Source organism: Rosa chinensis, chromosome 2 (genome assembly GCF_002994745.2).
Source record: "Rosa chinensis cultivar Old Blush chromosome 2, RchiOBHm-V2, whole genome shotgun sequence".
NCBI classification, from domain to species: Eukaryota; Viridiplantae; Streptophyta; class Magnoliopsida; order Rosales; family Rosaceae; genus Rosa; species Rosa chinensis.
This window is the reverse complement of record NC_037089.1, coordinates 9,576,211-9,593,482: the sequence shown is the minus strand read 5'-3', so window position 1 is coordinate 9,593,482 and position 17,272 is coordinate 9,576,211. Positions and strand designations below refer to the sequence as shown.

Sequence of the window (17,272 nt, the reverse complement as noted above, 5' to 3'; positions counted from 1 at the left end):
TGAAGTGGAAAAAAGATTCTAGATTCTATTTCGACGGAAACAAATTCTATTACAAGTGGGAGGAAGTGGATACAACGAAATTTATCATGAACAATGGAGGTGATATACAGAGTACAACGTCTTTCCTTTTCCTATATGCCGCTGAATTGTGCACCTCATTTGACTAGAAGACAATAGAAATACAGATGGATAAAAAAAAATGTAACAATAACGGGAAAAAACGATATACAATTTGGTATGCAATAGTCAATGGAGCAAATTTTGAAACCCACCCAATCCAAATGAGATGAGGGTGATTCATAGTCCCTGAAATCATCTAGCCTGCTAACAGCTGGTAGTAGCCTGGTATCCCTGTTAGAAAAACGATAACGAAAACATATGAGTCGTGACTCGTGAGGAATGTTACTACAACTTCATCAAACTAGCTAAAACAGTATGATAACTTTAACCATAAAGGGTCACAAGCCAGTAAAACAATGTCCTAAAGAGAGGATGGGATGGTGCTACCACAAGAGTGTCAAAAAGTGATACCAATAAGGGGGTTTCACCTACTAGGTATATATGCATGAATTATAATTTTACAGCATACAAGTGAATTCGAAAACTGTTGAATCAACAGCTTACTTGATTGAAATCGTCAAGTCTCTTCTCTGTTATTTAGTAATCAATCAGGCTTTCACATAATCTGCACCATCGCGCTTCCTTTTGTTTGACCTTGAGAAGAAGCAGATTTGAGCCCAACTCTTTTTTTGCTTAGTCGGTTGTACTTTAACTTCTCTTTTCTCGACAAGCTCTGCCATGTATTGGACAACAGCCTAGGATGTTGCACAAAGAAAGCATGATTAGCCTTGAGATAAAAGCTACAGGACATATTTGATGAATGAAAGTAAATACAGCTTAGAGAACTTACTTGCGCTCCCTTGTCAGCTATATGTCTAGGAGGCACTTCAAGAGGGTTTTCTTCTACACGTAGAACACGTAGTCGTGTGAGCATCCTGAAAGAGTCGGGGAGAAACCGTATCTGGTTATTGCTGATATCCAACTCTTCAAGCATCTCAAGGTTCCCAATGGACCTTGGTAGTGACCGCAGATCAGCAAAATTGTTTCCTACGTTCATCTTGACCAGTGAGGTGGCAAAACATAAGTTCTCAGGCACTGACTCAAGCTCATTGAAACTCACATCCAGTTCCCTCAAGCTCAGTAGAGATGACACGGTTGTGGGCAACTGCTTGATGTTATTGTAACGCACTGACAAAATCTCCAGGGTCTCAATCTTTCCTACGGCTTCTGGAAGTGCTTTAAGCCGGTTATAATCAGCATGGAGCTCCCTAAGGTTCGTGCAATGACCAATGCTATGAGGAATTTCATCAATCTCATTGGTCTCCACATTAAAGCTCTTGAGACTAGCAAGCGACCCAATTGAGTCAGGAAGCAAAGAGAGCCTATTTGAGCTCAAGTCCAGCTCTTCAAGACGCACCAATCGGCCAAATGTAGCAGGCAGAGATGCCAAATTGTTTGCCCTAAGGTCAAGATGGACAAGGCTAAGAAGATCCCCAAAAGTGTCCGGTAGCTCAGTGAGCCTGTTGGAATGCAAATCCAATTTGGTCAAGGTCGAAAGTCCTCCAATGGTGGATGGCAGGACCAAAAGCCGATTTTCAGACAAATCAAGAGTCAGCAAACTCGAAAGCTTTCCTATCGAATCAGGTAGCCACTCGATTTGGTCATTCAACTTGTTTCGAAGATTAACCTCCTTAGTCCCTTTCTTGGCCAAGACCTCAATTAGACTCGCTAGCTTTATCAAACTCAATTTCTCACCCTCTTGACCTAACCCTAACACTGAACCAAACACCCACATTGTCTAATTAACCACAGCACCAAAATCAAATTCAAACAACAAAATCAAAGCGTATAGATTTTTTACAGTATTAGATACACACCTCCAGCTCCAGCTCCAGCGCCAGATGAAGCAAGAGCGAGACCAGACTTGAGAGACGAATCGGCAATCTGCGGCGTGGCGGAAACCGCCGGCCCAGGCCCAATTCCGTCGGCGTAGAAGCTCTTCTTGGCCTTGTTGACCACGTAACTGTCGTCTCGGCTGACCATGGCTTTAGCCTTACCGACTTCTCTGTCGGAGCGGTACACGTACGCCGCGGCGGAATCCAACGGCTTAGGTCTAGCCTTGGGAATCGACTTCGTGTAAGACGACGGAGCCGAAGAAGAAGAAGAAGAAACGCAGGTGGAAGCTCTCTGGATATAATCGTCGAACAATTCGTGAAGATTTTCAAGATCGAGCAACTTCAAGGCCTCCTGCTTCTGCTCTCTGCTGTTGAAGTAGACCATGTTCTTCTGCATCTCCTGCAAAACCATGAAGAGCTCTTCGGAGACGTTGTTGCTCTTGGTCTGTTTAGCAATGGCTTCCAGCCTGGCCTGGTCCTCCTTCTCCACATTTTGAATCAGCGCCTTCGCCGCCTCCACCTCGTCGATGCCGGGCCGCGGCGGCAAGGATCTGTGGATTCTCATAATCTCCTCCACCACTTGGTCCACCGACTCCGCCGTCGACTCCATCTGTTGGAATCTGAATTGGACGAAAAGGGTAGAGGGAAGTGAGTGTGGGAGTGGAGGTGTGAGTGGGTAGTTATGTAAATTTGAACTGGGGGTTGCTGCTGTTCCTCTGCTGCTGCTGCTGGCTCTTCTTTCTTGCGTCGTCGTCTCAGAAATCCAGCTATTTCTCCATGTTCTATTTTGGAGGATTTCGGAATTTCATTTATAATTTTTTTTTAATTTAACAGAAATAAAAAATTAAAAAAATCCCAAAAAAAAAAAAGAAAAAGATAATTTTTTGGTGCATATATATTGCGTGAAACGATTGCGACTTATTTGATGACTGATCGGTTATCGGCGGAACGGGGTTATGAATCTCAAGATACAGTCATCTATCAGTTCGAGATTACGAAACTGCCCCCGCTTCTGCCGCTGCTGCTTAACGCCGTTTGGGCATTTTACCAGTTGTACTTTGTCGAGATGCGGGTTTAGGAGCGCTGCATTTATTTTAGTTGAGATTTATTATTGGTGTTTTATTATTTGAACTCCATAGTCCATACATGCTTTAAGATAACCGAATAATTGATTGCTATAATGAAGGTTCAGACATCTGATCTTTCTATGTTTGATGGCTTGATAGATATTATATAAATAGTAACATCAGTGAGCTAGAAAATTGTGCTCATTTGTTTTTAAATTAATTCTATAAATAAAATGATAGTGAGTTCTCTTAATTTTACTTTCTCTATTCTTTATATTTATACCTTAATTTTTTTATTTTTTATTTTTTTAAAAAAACACCCTTACATATGTCAATGAGAATCGAACCTATAACCTTTACAATGTTGGAATTATAATTTACCAACATGTGAGAATCGAACCCATGACCTTTACAATGTTGGAATTATAATTTACCAACAGATTACTGCTCACCAATTTACAATGTTGGAATTATAATTTACTAACAGATCACTGCTCATCGACAAAATAAATTCCCCCCTAACACATATGCAAATAAAAGCTCTAACCACCAGACCACTTGCATGGTATTTTTATATTTATACCTTAATAACGCATATGTTATTAAAATAAAAGAAAATGAATGTAAACTTCAAATGTTAGACATCACACAATAAAGCATGTTATAATATTAGTTTGAGATTACTTTTAAAGAGTTTAAAATCGCTTTCTGACCAGGTTGCATCGTCAAATATGTCCAAAATTCACTTAAGCTATATTATTTATCTATACTATTATTAAGAGAAGAGAGCTTGCTCTTTAAAATTGAATTTTTTTTCAATTTAACCTTTATATATTAAAAAACTATGAAATATAATTAATCAATAAGGGTAATATGATAAATTGTAAAATAAAAAATATAAAAAAATATAAAAAATTGAGAAAATGTAGTAGTTGTTGTACAAGAAGTTTTTTTCACTACTTTTAACTTTTCTCCACACATATAGTGGGTGGACCCTATTAGTATTATATTATGAAAACTAAAATTCACACTGCTCGATTTACCATCTACACATTAAAAATCTTAATTTTTTTTTTGGTTGTAAAGACATAATTTTGAGAGTGTAAATTTATTTGTAAAAAAGAAAGAAATAGTGTAGGTTGTAAATTTAAAAATATGAATGAAAATTTTATGATTTATAACTAATCCTTTTGTAAATTCGAATTTGGATGTCCAAAAATAATCACAAACAGTTCCCTATAAAAAAAGGCATAATAGCTAAATTACCCCCTAACTTTTCTCATGATTGTCGATTTACTCCATGACATTTCAATTTTGATTATTTACACACTCACTTTTCTAAATGTTGTCAATTTACACCCTATAGTTAAATTTTAGACTTTCCATCCAATTTCTTAGTTAATTTGGTTAGTATGTGAGAGGTCTTTTCGTCTCTGCAATTATCACAAAAAAAATAAAAAATAAGAAAAGAATACAAAATTACTTTGTTAAAAAATAAAAAAAATAAAATACTACTATTCGTCTCCCACAATTATTATTATTTTTTTCCCTCAGCTTATGATAATAATCGAACCCATGACCTTTACAATGTTGGAATTGCTTCTTCACAATTATTATCATCTTCTTCTCTATCTATCTCGCAATTATCTTCTTCTCAACATGACCTCTTCCTCTATGTTCCTTTTATCGAGAGCAATATAACACAATCCCAACTTGAATCAATCAAGATGACCTTCAGATGCTTGCTGCAATTTTAATTTTCATATTCCATACATATAAAAAATACAGGTTGTGACCAGTTACACATTTTTAGACCAATATATGCTCAACCACTCCACCTTCATCTAATTGTGCCCACTTACCCAATTCTATAGGTTCAAGACTCATATAGGTTCTGGAAACAAATATTATTACGGTAGTGCCACTCGTCAGTTACCAATTCTAACACCGCACGACTCGTCAGTTACCAATCCCAATCAAACGTCAAACCGTTTCAAATCTCTTCCTCCCTCCATACCCGATTCTCTCTCTATCTGCCTCACTCCCTCTCTAACTCTCTCTCTCTCTGTGTTTCTGACCTGTATTCTCACCATTATACGGCGACGACGCTTCAAGGTCCGGCAGTTGTGTTTCTAGTTTTTTCCGGCTTGGAAGATATCGAAACAGGTAAAAACCTATTACGACTCCGTTATCCAGTTTTAGATTGATTTCTGGGGGACCTATTACAAAAACTTTCGTTTAAAGTAGATTGAAGTTACATTTTGGTGACATTTCTGAGAAATTTCTCGAACGAGTTTGCATATATTTGTGAAAACGGTGAAATATAGGGTTTCTAGTTCAAAACTGTGAAAATATCATTCGAATATTAATCAGTACTTCAAAACATTTATTTTAGATGAAATGAGGTAGGATCTGAATCGTATTGGGGAGGCCCCCTAAAATTAGAAACATTAGTGCCCCCCAGTAGAGTACGTACTGGGGGCCAATTATCACTGATTGATTCATTGGCGGAAAGAAATATGCTATTCCAAGTTGAATTTTGTGTCAAACTGCAGTAGTCGATTATTGATTCAAGTTATGGTGTATGCTGCAGTTTAGTGGGGGCAGTAGACAGTATATTTACCATCCTAGTGCGTGATTTTGGGACATTAATTATTGTTTTTGGTGCAAAATGTGAGGTGTTTGGCAGTCTAGTGGGGGGCAGTAGACAATTTATTGACCATCCTGATGCGTGAATTTTGGACATTAAGTGTTGTTTTGAGTGTGAATAACTTCTATAAAACGCGAAACATAGAATGCGGTGGAATTTTTGATGCAAAATGTGAGGTGTTTGGCAGTCTAGTGGGGGGCAGTAGACAGTTTATTGACCATCCTGATGCGTGAATTTTGGACATTAAGTGTTGTTTTGAGTGTGTATAACTTCTATAAAACGCGAAACATAGAATGCGGTGGAATTTTTGATGCAAAATGTGAGGTGTTTGGCAGTCTAGTGGGGAGCAGTAGACAGTTATTGACCATCCTGATGTGGGGTTTTGTAAATTAATTGTTGTTTTGAGTGTGAATAACTGCTAAAAACCGTGAAACATGGGATGCGGTGTAATGTTTTATGGTCTACTGGTGGGCAGTAGACTAGTTAGTGCCAACCAATAATGTTTCTCTTAGGACACAGTCATCATCTTTTGTTGATTATGTAATGATCATTTCTGGTTTTCTTTGTTCTATAGTGCATTACACTGTGAAACCAAAAAACTTGTCCTAGTTTTGATGGCTTGGTGGATGGCAGTAGACACATTACTGCCCCTCAATAATAGGGTTTCTGTAGTCAGAACCCTTCTATTAGCTATTTTGGATTGATCATTGTGGTTTCATTTTTGGTGCAGGATGGGTAGACCCAAATTCAAATTGATCAGTGACTCAGAGGAAGATGACCGGAATTCATAGAGTTCCGATAACTGTACTGAGACCACGTTTAACCAAACACTGCAAAACAAGTTTGTCGAAATAAGAAAGAGGAAGCAACAACAGGCAGCACATATTTCTGACGAAGGATCCGCTGAAGAAGAAGTTAAAGAAGATTCAGGACGATCGTCTGAAGAAGATTCAGAATCAGAGGGTGAACAGACAACGAAAAGGTTTGTAATTAAAACAAGAAAACAACCAAAAAGGAAAACCAAAGAAGAAAGCGAAGAAGTGCATACAGAAGAAGAAAAACCAAAGAAGAAAGTGAAGAAGCAAATGAAAAAGGAGGCTAAAAAGGAGGAGAAAACAGAGACAAAGAAAGCAAAGATTGAGTGGAAGCAACAGAAGTGCACGCTCAGTGCGTTCTGGAGGATGGTCAACTGACACAAAGACAGAATACCAGACCGAACGAAAGAGATTTTGATGGGCACCAACTTTGGTGAAATGATGGAGCCTTTCTGGCAGGACAAGATAACAGAGATCCAGCTGCACAAACATGAAGCGGACCTGGAGATACTCCTAAGGCACTTCGACCGTACCGACAACAAGTGGAAGTTTGGTGATATTGTTATGGAAATAACAGAGGAGGATGTCATGGCTTTGTTTCACCTCCCGGCTGAAGGAGAAGTGTTCAATGTGAACAGGTGGGTGGTAAGGGAAGAGATGGAAGACTCTCCAATATTTGGCAGCCCTTTAAAGACGCAGGCTGTCCTCAGAACAAGGGTGGAGTCGACACTGATAGATGAGTTGACAAAGCCGGCAGAAGAGAAAGATGCCAGGAAGATAGCCGTGCTAATGATGACATATCTATTCGGCACATTCTTCTTCACCCGAACCGGTGCTCAGATCACATGGGATATGGTCGCGATATGTGAACGGATTGAGACCATTAACATGTACAATTGGCCAAGATTAATCCTGAACTTCTTGATGGAAGGGTTACAAAAGTATAGGAGGAACAGTCCATCTGTTTTGAATGGATGCCTTCTTCTCATCTATTACTGGTTCCTTGAGAAAACCAAGGCAAAGACCTGGATTCCTGGAAGGCAGAATGAGACTCCACGATTCATCCAATGGTCAATAAAGGAAATTTTTAGCCTGGAGCAGTTGTACATGAACGAGAACTTAGCCGTGGTAAGAAAATTACAAAAACATTATATATTTATACCTTATTTTCAATGTTGACTACACATTACTTACTTGTTAAATGTATCAGGATCTGATAAAAGCGGGACCATGGTCTGCAAAAATTAGACTGGAAGACATCGAGCTGGGTGATGAGGTGCAGGACACACCAAGCTTTGACAACTGGGTGAGTGGCACAACTGAGCTTCTTACTGTGTCTAGTGGGGGGCAGTAGACAGTTTATTGACATTCTTTCTGTGTGATTTTGTACATTAATTGTTATTTTGACTGTGAATAACTGCTATAAACCGTGAAACTTGTGATGCGGTGGAATGTGGGGGGCAAATTGTGATGGTTGTTCCGGGCTAGTGGGGGGCACTAGACAGTATATTGACCTTGTCTAGTGGAGGGCAGTACTAATTGTGGGGTAATGAATACATTACTGGGACCCAGTAATATGTGAATCCAGTAATAGGCCGGTAATAGATACGTTAAACATAGTCCATGAAGCGAATTACTGATGTTTGTTGCTCAAAATTTAAATCATTGAATTGTTTACATGTAGATATGTGTTTTTATGGCAGTCTGCTGGGGGGCAATAATATTGTTACTGGCCCCCAGTAAACACATTATTTGGGACCCAGAATTTGATGGTTATGGTTATATTCTGTTGGTAGGTACCACTAGCAAGCCAAGCAGAAGAGCAACAAACAGAAAGGCTGACGGGGAATATCAAGGAACTGATTAGGGAGATGGAGGAAGCCATTGGTGATACAAAGCCCACAAAAGAAATGGAGGTAAAGTTAGCAAGGCTAGCCAAAGCAAATGAGGACCTGACTGCACAGAACAAGGATTTATGGGGAAAACTGAGGGTTGCCGATGAGAGAATTCGGGAGTTGGAAATTGAAAAGCGGGCCAAAAATAACCTCATCAGGGCGTTGTACATACGGCTGGAAAGGGAGAAAGTAGAGGTCCCCCGACCTCAAACCCAACTTGAGATAGTTCCTTTCAAGCAAGGTGTGGTCCACCATGATGAAGTTGAGGATGAAAATCCAAACTTTGGACCGAGCGTCGGAGAGGAAACCCATCATGCAGCCAGTGCGGGAAAGTCGACGGACACGGTGACGTCAGCGTTTCCTATCGCACAGGATGTACCTGTTGAAGATAATGAAAGCCGTTTTCCTATGGGGCAGCAACAACATGGTAATGAAGATGAAGATGCCCAGCTTTACCACATTATAAGGAACATTGCTGAGACAGAAGTGATGCAATTAGTTGGAAAGGAAAAAAAGAAGGAAGGGACACATGCCGATGAGGAACAAACGAAGAAAACTCCGGAGATACATTCGATAGTGAAAAACGTGAAGACATACCGGAGGGGGGCCAAGAAAGCTAGAGAGGAGGAGTGGGAGTACGACACTCCGGAAGAGGCAAAAATGACAAAGCGAGCTGCACCTAAGAAGGCAGGAATAATGCCGCAAGCCCATGGAAAATTTCACAACAAGATAAAGCTTAAGGGAGTCAAATGCGATAAGCAAACATGGAAGACATTGGATCCTGCAGTGGCAAGGTATTATCGAGACTTCTTCAACGTGGCTCAGAAAGACACGTAAGTGCACATTGTGGTTTAAAATTGGTGTAACAATTTAATTTCCGGTTTACATACTGATAAAATATGTGTTGGAATCTAATGTTTCTGTTTCAATAGGACCGAGTACTGGATCAGCAGTGATCTTCTACGCCGGATAACGAAGCACAACCTAAGAGTAATAATCCAGGAGGGGGACATTGAAACTGACGTAAGTCTTTCAATGAGTGGTGGGACTCAACTATCTACTGCCCCCCAGTAGATAGATTACTGCCCAGTGGCTCCATTCAATAATCTACTGCAACCCAGTTTAATGATTACTGCCCCCCAGTAATCTCATCAATTACTGTAATTTTCATTTGTCTTGTTACTTATAAAGTTTTGATGCATAGTCCACGTACTGAATTTTGCAGGTGATCGCCGTTTACATTGACTTGCTGAAGTCTGATGCTGAAAAGCAAAATTCGCAAGTGGAATTCCTCACAGTAGACGCCTCCGTAAGTAGCATAAACCAAATCTATTGAGTTATGTGTTTATTGGGAAGCCATATTGAGTAACATGCTGAAATATGGAGTACCCTTTATGGTTACTGGGGGCCAGTAATATGGTTACCGGGGGGCAGTAATCTATCTACTGGGGGGCAGTAGATAGTTTATGGTCCACTTCGTGGCAATAAGTATATATAATTTTGTGTTTTGAAGATGTTCTGTATATGAATTTCATATTGAATGAAAAATAAACTGTTCTTTGTCGGCCTATTGGTGGCTCTTCGTCATATTATTGCACCCCAGTAATATGTCTACTACCCCCACTGAATAAGCAAAATTTGAACTAGATTCAATGATAAGTTTTATTGTTAAATTGAATTAACTTGGTTACGTTCTGTTTACAGTATTATGCCATAAAGTATGAACAGACGAAAGAACAGGAAGAGGACACTCGGCCTTTTGAGTGTGGAGTCGAGACTATGATTTATGAACCCATGTGGTCCGTCTTCCGTTTCAAAAAGGTGCTATTACCAATTCACCACATCACAAGCATGCACTACACATTACTTGTAATCGACAATGAAAAAAGGAGAATCAGCCATATGAATTCATTGAGGCCACCAGTAGATGAATTCAACAATGAGGAGAAGTACCACCTGAATGCAGCTAGAGTGGTATGTAGTAATCTCTCAAATTCAGTTTTATCTTTTAAATACTGTTGGCATGCTTTTGTGGAATTAAAATTCTATATCTGCTAAAAACAGGTAAAGCACATAAACAAGTTCATACATACTGTGAACTTGACTAAGATGAGAATGCCGGGAGAAAGCCAAGATCCCAATGTCACACGAGAAAAATGCAAAGGCGAAGATGATAACGAAAACCTGATTATTGTTGATGAAGCAATGACCGAGGAAGAAAAACAAACCAGGAACTGGATCTTACAGAATAACGTTGCGGAGACAGACTATGAACTCTATGAAGACTTTGACTGCCCGCAACAGAACCCATCATCGTAAGTACATTGAAGCTGATTATTTGTCATAATACTTGTATAAAATTTGTCGTTGCTGCGTACATTACTAAACATGTCTAATTTTTTCTTCTTTACAGTGGTGATTGCGGTCCCTTTATGCTTCATTACATGGAGAGCATTGTAAACGACGTAGAACCAACCAAGGAAGGTGGGGACAACATGAGAAAAAGACTGCTTGAGAGGTTCATGCACCTAGTATTGGGAAGAAAGTGAGGCATGAGATTAGATATTACATATTTATACATGTAGTTTTCATATCCGAAGAGTAGGGGTTGTACAGTTGTCGTACTAGTCTAATCTTCAAACTATGTTGAAATGAACTGCATTATTAGATGATATAGTATACTGATGCTGACTTCAATTAGAAACAGGCGCTTTACAAAAAATGCTCCAAATTAGACATGCTACTACCTTATATGTCCAAGTAATCATATTACTGCCCCCAGTAACCCAATTACTGGCCCCCAGTATTGTCCCCAGTAACCCAATTACTGGCCCCAGTAACCCTGGTGGAAAATTGAACTTGTGTTACGTCGATGCAATTTTAATCATCCCAAAACATAAGAATCTGACATGCGAAGGGGAAAAATGTTTATTTGAGCCTGAATACTATCAATTACTGGCCCCCTGTAAACCAATTACTGCCCCCCAGTATTGACACCCAATACTGCCCAGTGGCTCCATTCAATAATCTACTGCAACCTAGTTTAATGATTACTGCCACCCAGTAATCTCATCAATTACTGCAATTTTCATTTGTCTTGTTACTTATAAAGTTTTGATGCATAGTCCACGTACTGAATTGACACCCAATAAGCATTAAACCTGTTGGAGAATTAAACTTGTGATATGTAGATGAAATTTTATACTTCAATCATCCCAACAGTAAGAATATGACATGTGAATATGACAAAGGTTATTTCAGCCTGAATAAAAACAATTACTGGCACCCAATAATCCAATTACTGCCCCCCAGTATTGCCACATAATAATCACTAATCCTGTTGGAAAATTGAACTTGCGCTATGTAGATGCAATTTTTATCATCACAACAGTAAGAAACTGACATGTGAGATAAAAATGTTAATCTGAGTATGAATATAAACAATTACTGTCCCCCAATAAACCAATTACTGCCCCTCACTAGACATGTCAAACCCTAAAAATTCTCTACAAAAACATTTACTACTGCTGAACGAGAGGTTCAGTGCAGCTCAACTTGTTATGAGTGCCCATTTTTCCACAACGACCACAACGAATCAGCTTCTTTTCAACCTCTCCAACCGACTTGAACCGCTTCACCCTAGGCCTCCCGGGGGCCTCTTCGCAAGGGGAGGTAATATACATTCAGAGGCAGAATCCGAAGAAGACATATCAACATTGGTTATCGGATGGATAGGAAAACTGTAGCTCTTCTTGAACATACCAACATGAAAGTACTTATCAATATAATCATATACATTTTCAGAGGCAGCTTGTAATGCAGCAAGGCCGTGAGGACAAGGAAAACAATTGATCTGCCATTTAACACATGAACACGCATGATCGGAAATGTTGACAACATATGAAAAGTCAGATCGAACCTCATAAACTCCAGGACTTGAATAATGGACACTGAAACGACGAGATTTCTCCATCTGCACCTTCAACCTTTCCTCCATTTTGGGAGTTAGTTCTGTGGTCCAACGTTCTGCTTCTTCCCTCCTTTTACCCGCCATCTCCATTTGTTTAATTCTTGTCTGGTCAAGCATACAGTAGACTGGCATCAAATGCTCAATTGCAATCCAAGAGTTAAATGATTCAGCAATCCCATTAGCCATAATTCCATATCGGCAGCTAGTATAAAATGCACGACACCAATTTTCCACAGGCAATTCAGAAAGAAAAGGGTCAATAATATCGGCACCTCCAACTGCTATAAGCAACCGCAAATTGAAACGGTATTCCTTCTGTGTAGACGAATATGCGACCTTGAAAAACTTCTGCTTTACATCTTCTATCAGTTTTGAATTACCTTTACCCCTATATTTACTGGCAAGGTTTGCCACCAAGTGCTTGTAACAAAACAGATGAGGATTACCAGCAAAAACCTTATCGAAAGCGCTCAACAATCCAACACCCCGATCACTAATAAATGTGATAACTCTCCCTTGAGGTTCAAGCAGACTCTTCAAATGTTTGAAAAAGAATGTCCAGTTTGCATCTGTCTCTAAATCACAAAAACATATAGCTAGAGGATAGAAACCTGCATAAAACAGATCACAGTAAAATCAGTCTACTGGGGGTCAATAATGTTGTTATTGCACGGCAGTACAATGTCACAACGTCGCACAGCAATGTAAAAATGATATATATCACAATGAAAGAAACTAAAACAAGAAATATTAAGTTCACAGATGAAACTATAACAAAGGCCAATATTACTGGGGGACAAGAATAAATTTAGGGGGGGGGGGAATAAACAATTCAGTTACCTTGATTCCCATTCCTTCCAGTTGCAGACAGAATCTGCCCCTTGTAAATGCTTTTACCAAACGTTCCATCAACATACAACACTGGCAAACAGAATTGGAAGCCTTCTACACAACCTCCGTAAGCTACGAAAAGCCTCTGAAAACGATTTGAAGATGGTTCAACCTCCAACACAAAAGAAGAGCCGGGGTTACTCTGCAAAACAGCTTCCTTATACCAAGATAACTTGCTGAACGTGTCTACATCAGAACCATAAATCGCTTCCTTGGCCCGATGCTTTGCTTTCAAGGCAACCTTGTATGAAATATCAAACCCATATGTTGATTTAAACTTGCTCATAATCTCCCTTGGCTTCAATGAAAGATTAAAACTAACATCAGAAGCAATGCAAGTCTTGACAACCTTGGACCCCAAAAGGTTGTGTTTTTGAGTCCTAACTACACTCTTGCAAGTGTGAGTATTATTCAACTCTGTGATATACAGGCAACCATTGGCAGATGATGAAAAAGCACGAAGATGCCAATCACAACCTTCCATTCCAACATTTGCACAGACTGCATGAATACGGTCCAGATCATTTCTCAGGAATACAAACTCGAAACCAACTGCAATTGCATACTTCCTGAGCTTTTCACGAAGCTCAACAGCGCCATGAAACTTATCCCCGACATTATGGATATAAGAACTCCACTCATCAGACAAATACGTCTTGTGAACTTCAGTCCTGAATGCATCACCCAAATAATCATCTTCATCAATAACTCCCGAACCACTATCCACCGAACCGTTTCTCCTAAAACCTCCCCCAACCTTTAAAACTGAAATATCGACACACTCTAGCCTATGTATCCTGGCAGAGCAAAACAGCATCTGGAAATCACGATCATTACGCAGAAAACAGACTTCACAACCTGGGACTGAATACTGAAGCTCAACATTATCAGTTGGGAAAAGCTGGAATGTACGGAAAATGTCTTCATACAACTCAGAGTAGTCCATGCATTGATTCAAAGGAATTATATAACCTTTGCCAGAGTAAAGGCACCTAGCAACCAGAGGATCAGCCATAGACCTGCGAAGAAAACACAGTAGCCGAATCTATTATTAAAACCTAAAACACATATTACTGCCCCCCAGTAAACTGAATACTGGCCCCCAATACACCGATTACTGGTCCCCAGTAATATAGTCAAAACAGCCATACAAAATTTGTAAGACGTAATAAATTGCAATGTATCGTTGAACAAAATTATTGGCACCCACTAGAAATATTACTGCCTCCCAAGATTATCAGTAAGCAACAATTATAGATACTAAAATATCGTTGAACAACATTATTGGCCCCCACTAGAAATATTACTGCCTCCCACTAGAATGCACTCAGAACTACCGCAACACTCCAGGTACCAGCTCAACCACAAAATCCAAACATGAATTCACCGAAAGAAACACCAAAATAATAAAGAAAAACAAAACTAACACAATGCACTCAAAAACACCTGGAAGTTCAAAACCAAAATTACAAAAACAATTCATATCCAAAACAAACACCTGGAAGCTCTGATACTGAAAATTCAGTTCGAAAATAAGACAACAATTCGTACAAAAAAAATCCTAAAATCAAACATATTAAACAGAGCTAAAAGCCAGCCGGATTAGATAGAGGTAAAGAAACGAAAGCAAACCTCAGTGGAGGAACACAAAGAGCATCTGGATCACGATCCATGTGAAAATCACAGCAAAATTCTTCACTATATGAATCGCAAAGCTACTACCACCAGCTCTAAATATAAATCGCAGGAGGTTCACATACCAAAATCGCCGTAAATCTTCCGGGACCAGGACGCTTCTCTCCCTTGCCTATATAAATCGCACAGTTCCTCTCTCTCTCTCTCTCTAAAATGATAGAGCTCCACACTCAAACCCGGAGAGCTTCTCTCTCTACATATACAGATGAACCTCTCTCACTAAAATCAGAGAGCTTCGCTCCATAAATCACGTTTCTGTTACGATTTCAAAACAAAACTTATTCAGTTATAGAGGGGCAAAAGCGTCCACAAAAATGAATAAAACAGCCACATGTTGAAAAAGTTTGGTAATTGGGGTTTAAAAAAGAAAACTGATGATTAAGTGGGCAATCTCTTAGAGTGTTTGGGTAAATGGGGTCAAATGTCACAGAAATGGGGTAAATGATCATTTTCCCGTTTTAAAATATTTAAGGCAACTTTTTAATATATTTTTTTTCTTTTCTTCCATAAGGTGAGAGAGTAGGGGGTCGTCTACAAGTCTCCAACTGACAACCGTGGGAATTGAGGTTGACCCACTTGTTAGCATTAATTGCAATATCCAGGTGTCCACGTTGGGATGGGCGACACGTGTCGCTGTTGCTTCTTAGTGGATTATGGTCGACGTCCAACCATATCCAGCTGGCATGACTGCTCACGCCATAACCGTTTTTCTCTGCGGGCTTTTTTTATATTATTATTTAATTTTAATTTCAATTTTCAGAGATATGGAATTCCCATTCTCCAATAAAATATAAAATAAAATAAAAAGAAGAAGAGAAGGGATATGGACTTCCAATAACTGCTACCATCAGAGTGAGAGAGGAGTGAGCCGAGGACTCTCCCCCATCACATGCAATGCTTTTCTCCTGTCCACTCCACTGTGTCCCTTCACCTTTTCACTTACTTGAGTGTGACTTCTCTTCACCTTTCTTCTACGAGCACCAACTATCGCTGTTATTTGGTCGGCTTGAATTGATTATAGATATTATCAACTTTAAAATCAAAATTTTTAGTTTTAAAATTGAACTTTCAATTATTAATTAAAATTTTCTATTTTTAATCATATCTATCAAATTCGGTATTTCGGTATTACTAACTTTATAACAATTATTTCTTTGTAATATAAATTAGAATGAACAATACTAGATTTATAAAAGTGGTAAACTTTGTATTCATCTACTTATTATAACTTTCTTTTGTACATAATGACTCAAGTTTGAGCCATTTTAATAAAACTAAGTTATTTAACCATCTCTGACCAGGTTACTTAAAATACATGTACTATTAATATAATATATGTAGTAATATTCATACTATTATGAAATTTTTTATGTTTATTTCTTAATATACATGTATGTGTATTAAAAACTATAGTATATAAAACTAATATTTAAATATTTGGTAGATTCGGTATTTACCAAAACTAAACCAACTTTTTCAGTAATTTTCAATTTCGGTTTTATCATTCTTAGTTACCAAAAAGTCAGTACATCAAACCTAAAATATCGGTTGGTATTTATTCGGTTTAGTAATTACCAAATCAAGTGACAGCCCTAGTGCCACCAACCCATGTCTTGATTGTCAGTGTTATTCACAAATAAAATCTACTCCAAATTGTGATGCTTATTTATCGGTTGTGAATATCGATCGCGTTTACGACAATAGATCGTACAACCGGTTAATTATGTAATTTTAAAAATAATTTTTTTTGTCAACTTATATTTAACGCAAGACCGATTACGCCATTCTCTAATGAACCTCCAACAACAAATGAGGTATTGTGCGACCCGCAACTTGAAGGGTTACTTCTAAGCATGATGTGTTGCTAACTCTATTGAGAATAGAAGTTTGCAAGAACATATTAGCAAAGCAATAAAGGGTAAAAGACCTAAGTCACATCATCTAATACTTGTAAACTTTAGCATACTCTTAATTTATTCTTGATTTCCAAGTTCTCATAATGACTTTCTAAAATAAAAGAAGAGTTATGTTTTGGTAATCAATTGATTTGTGTTCAGTTATGCATAACTGGTTATTCAAAGGTGAAGAATAATGAATATTTCAATAAATCAATTATTTTTTCGATCCGGATCACCTGGTCAGCAACTGACCAGAGATCATTTGCTCACTTACCGTCCGATTTCAATCGGACGGTTGACAGATCTCCTCCCTCAAAATTCAAATCTGTCAACCGTCCGATTTCAATCAGACGATAAGTGAGCAAATGATTCCTGGTCAGCAACTGACCCGGTGATGGGGACTGTTATTTTTTTATCTTTGAATCAATATTCAACA

General features: G+C 38.7%; 2 protein-coding genes across 3 annotated transcripts; both read right to left on the bottom strand.

Moving 5' to 3' along the window:
- Nucleotides 1-2,750, bottom strand: LOC112188592 (plant intracellular Ras-group-related LRR protein 4). 2 transcript variants are annotated; one of them, XM_024327739.2, is made up of 4 exons: nucleotides 1,938-2,750; nucleotides 911-1,836; nucleotides 625-815; nucleotides 1-351 (listed from the first exon to the last, which is right to left on the bottom strand). In XM_024327739.2, the coding sequence occupies exons 1-3, from the start codon at nucleotides 2,563-2,565 to the stop codon at nucleotides 669-671; spliced, it is 1,701 nt and encodes a 566-aa protein (XP_024183507.1). In that variant the 5' UTR covers nucleotides 2,566-2,750; the 3' UTR covers nucleotides 1-351; nucleotides 625-668. The 2 variants fall into 2 exon arrangements, with proteins under 2 accessions (XP_024183507.1, XP_040370788.1); XM_040514854.1 differs by having other exon boundaries at nucleotides 911-1,830.
- Nucleotides 2,751-12,016: 9,266 nt separating this feature from the next.
- Nucleotides 12,017-14,258, bottom strand: LOC121051167. Its single transcript, XM_040513238.1, has 2 exons — nucleotides 13,193-14,258; nucleotides 12,017-12,963 (listed from the first exon to the last, which is right to left on the bottom strand). Exons 1-2 carry the CDS (start codon nucleotides 14,256-14,258, stop codon nucleotides 12,017-12,019), a joined length of 2,013 nt encoding a protein of 670 aa, XP_040369172.1.
- Nucleotides 14,259-17,272: the final 3,014 nt, after the last annotated feature.

Coding starts and splice junctions, on each gene's coding strand:
- LOC121051167 (XM_040513238.1), bottom strand. CDS start 14,258: ATGGCTGATCCTCTGGTTGCTAGGTGCCTTTACTCTGGCAAAGGTTAT. Junction 12,964..13,192: donor TGGAAGGAATGGGAATCAAG/GTAACTGAATTG, acceptor TGTTTTATGCAG/GTTTCTATCCTCTAGCTATA.
- LOC112188592 (XM_024327739.2), bottom strand. CDS start 2,565: ATGGAGTCGACGGCGGAGTCGGTGGACCAAGTGGTGGAGGAGATTATG. Junction 1,837..1,937: donor CGCTGGAGCTGGAGCTGGAG/GTGTGTATCTAA, acceptor TGTTTGGTTCAG/TGTTAGGGTTAGGTCAAGAG. Junction 816..910: donor TAGCTGACAAGGGAGCGCAA/GTAAGTTCTCTA, acceptor GCAACATCCTAG/GCTGTTGTCCAATACATGGC.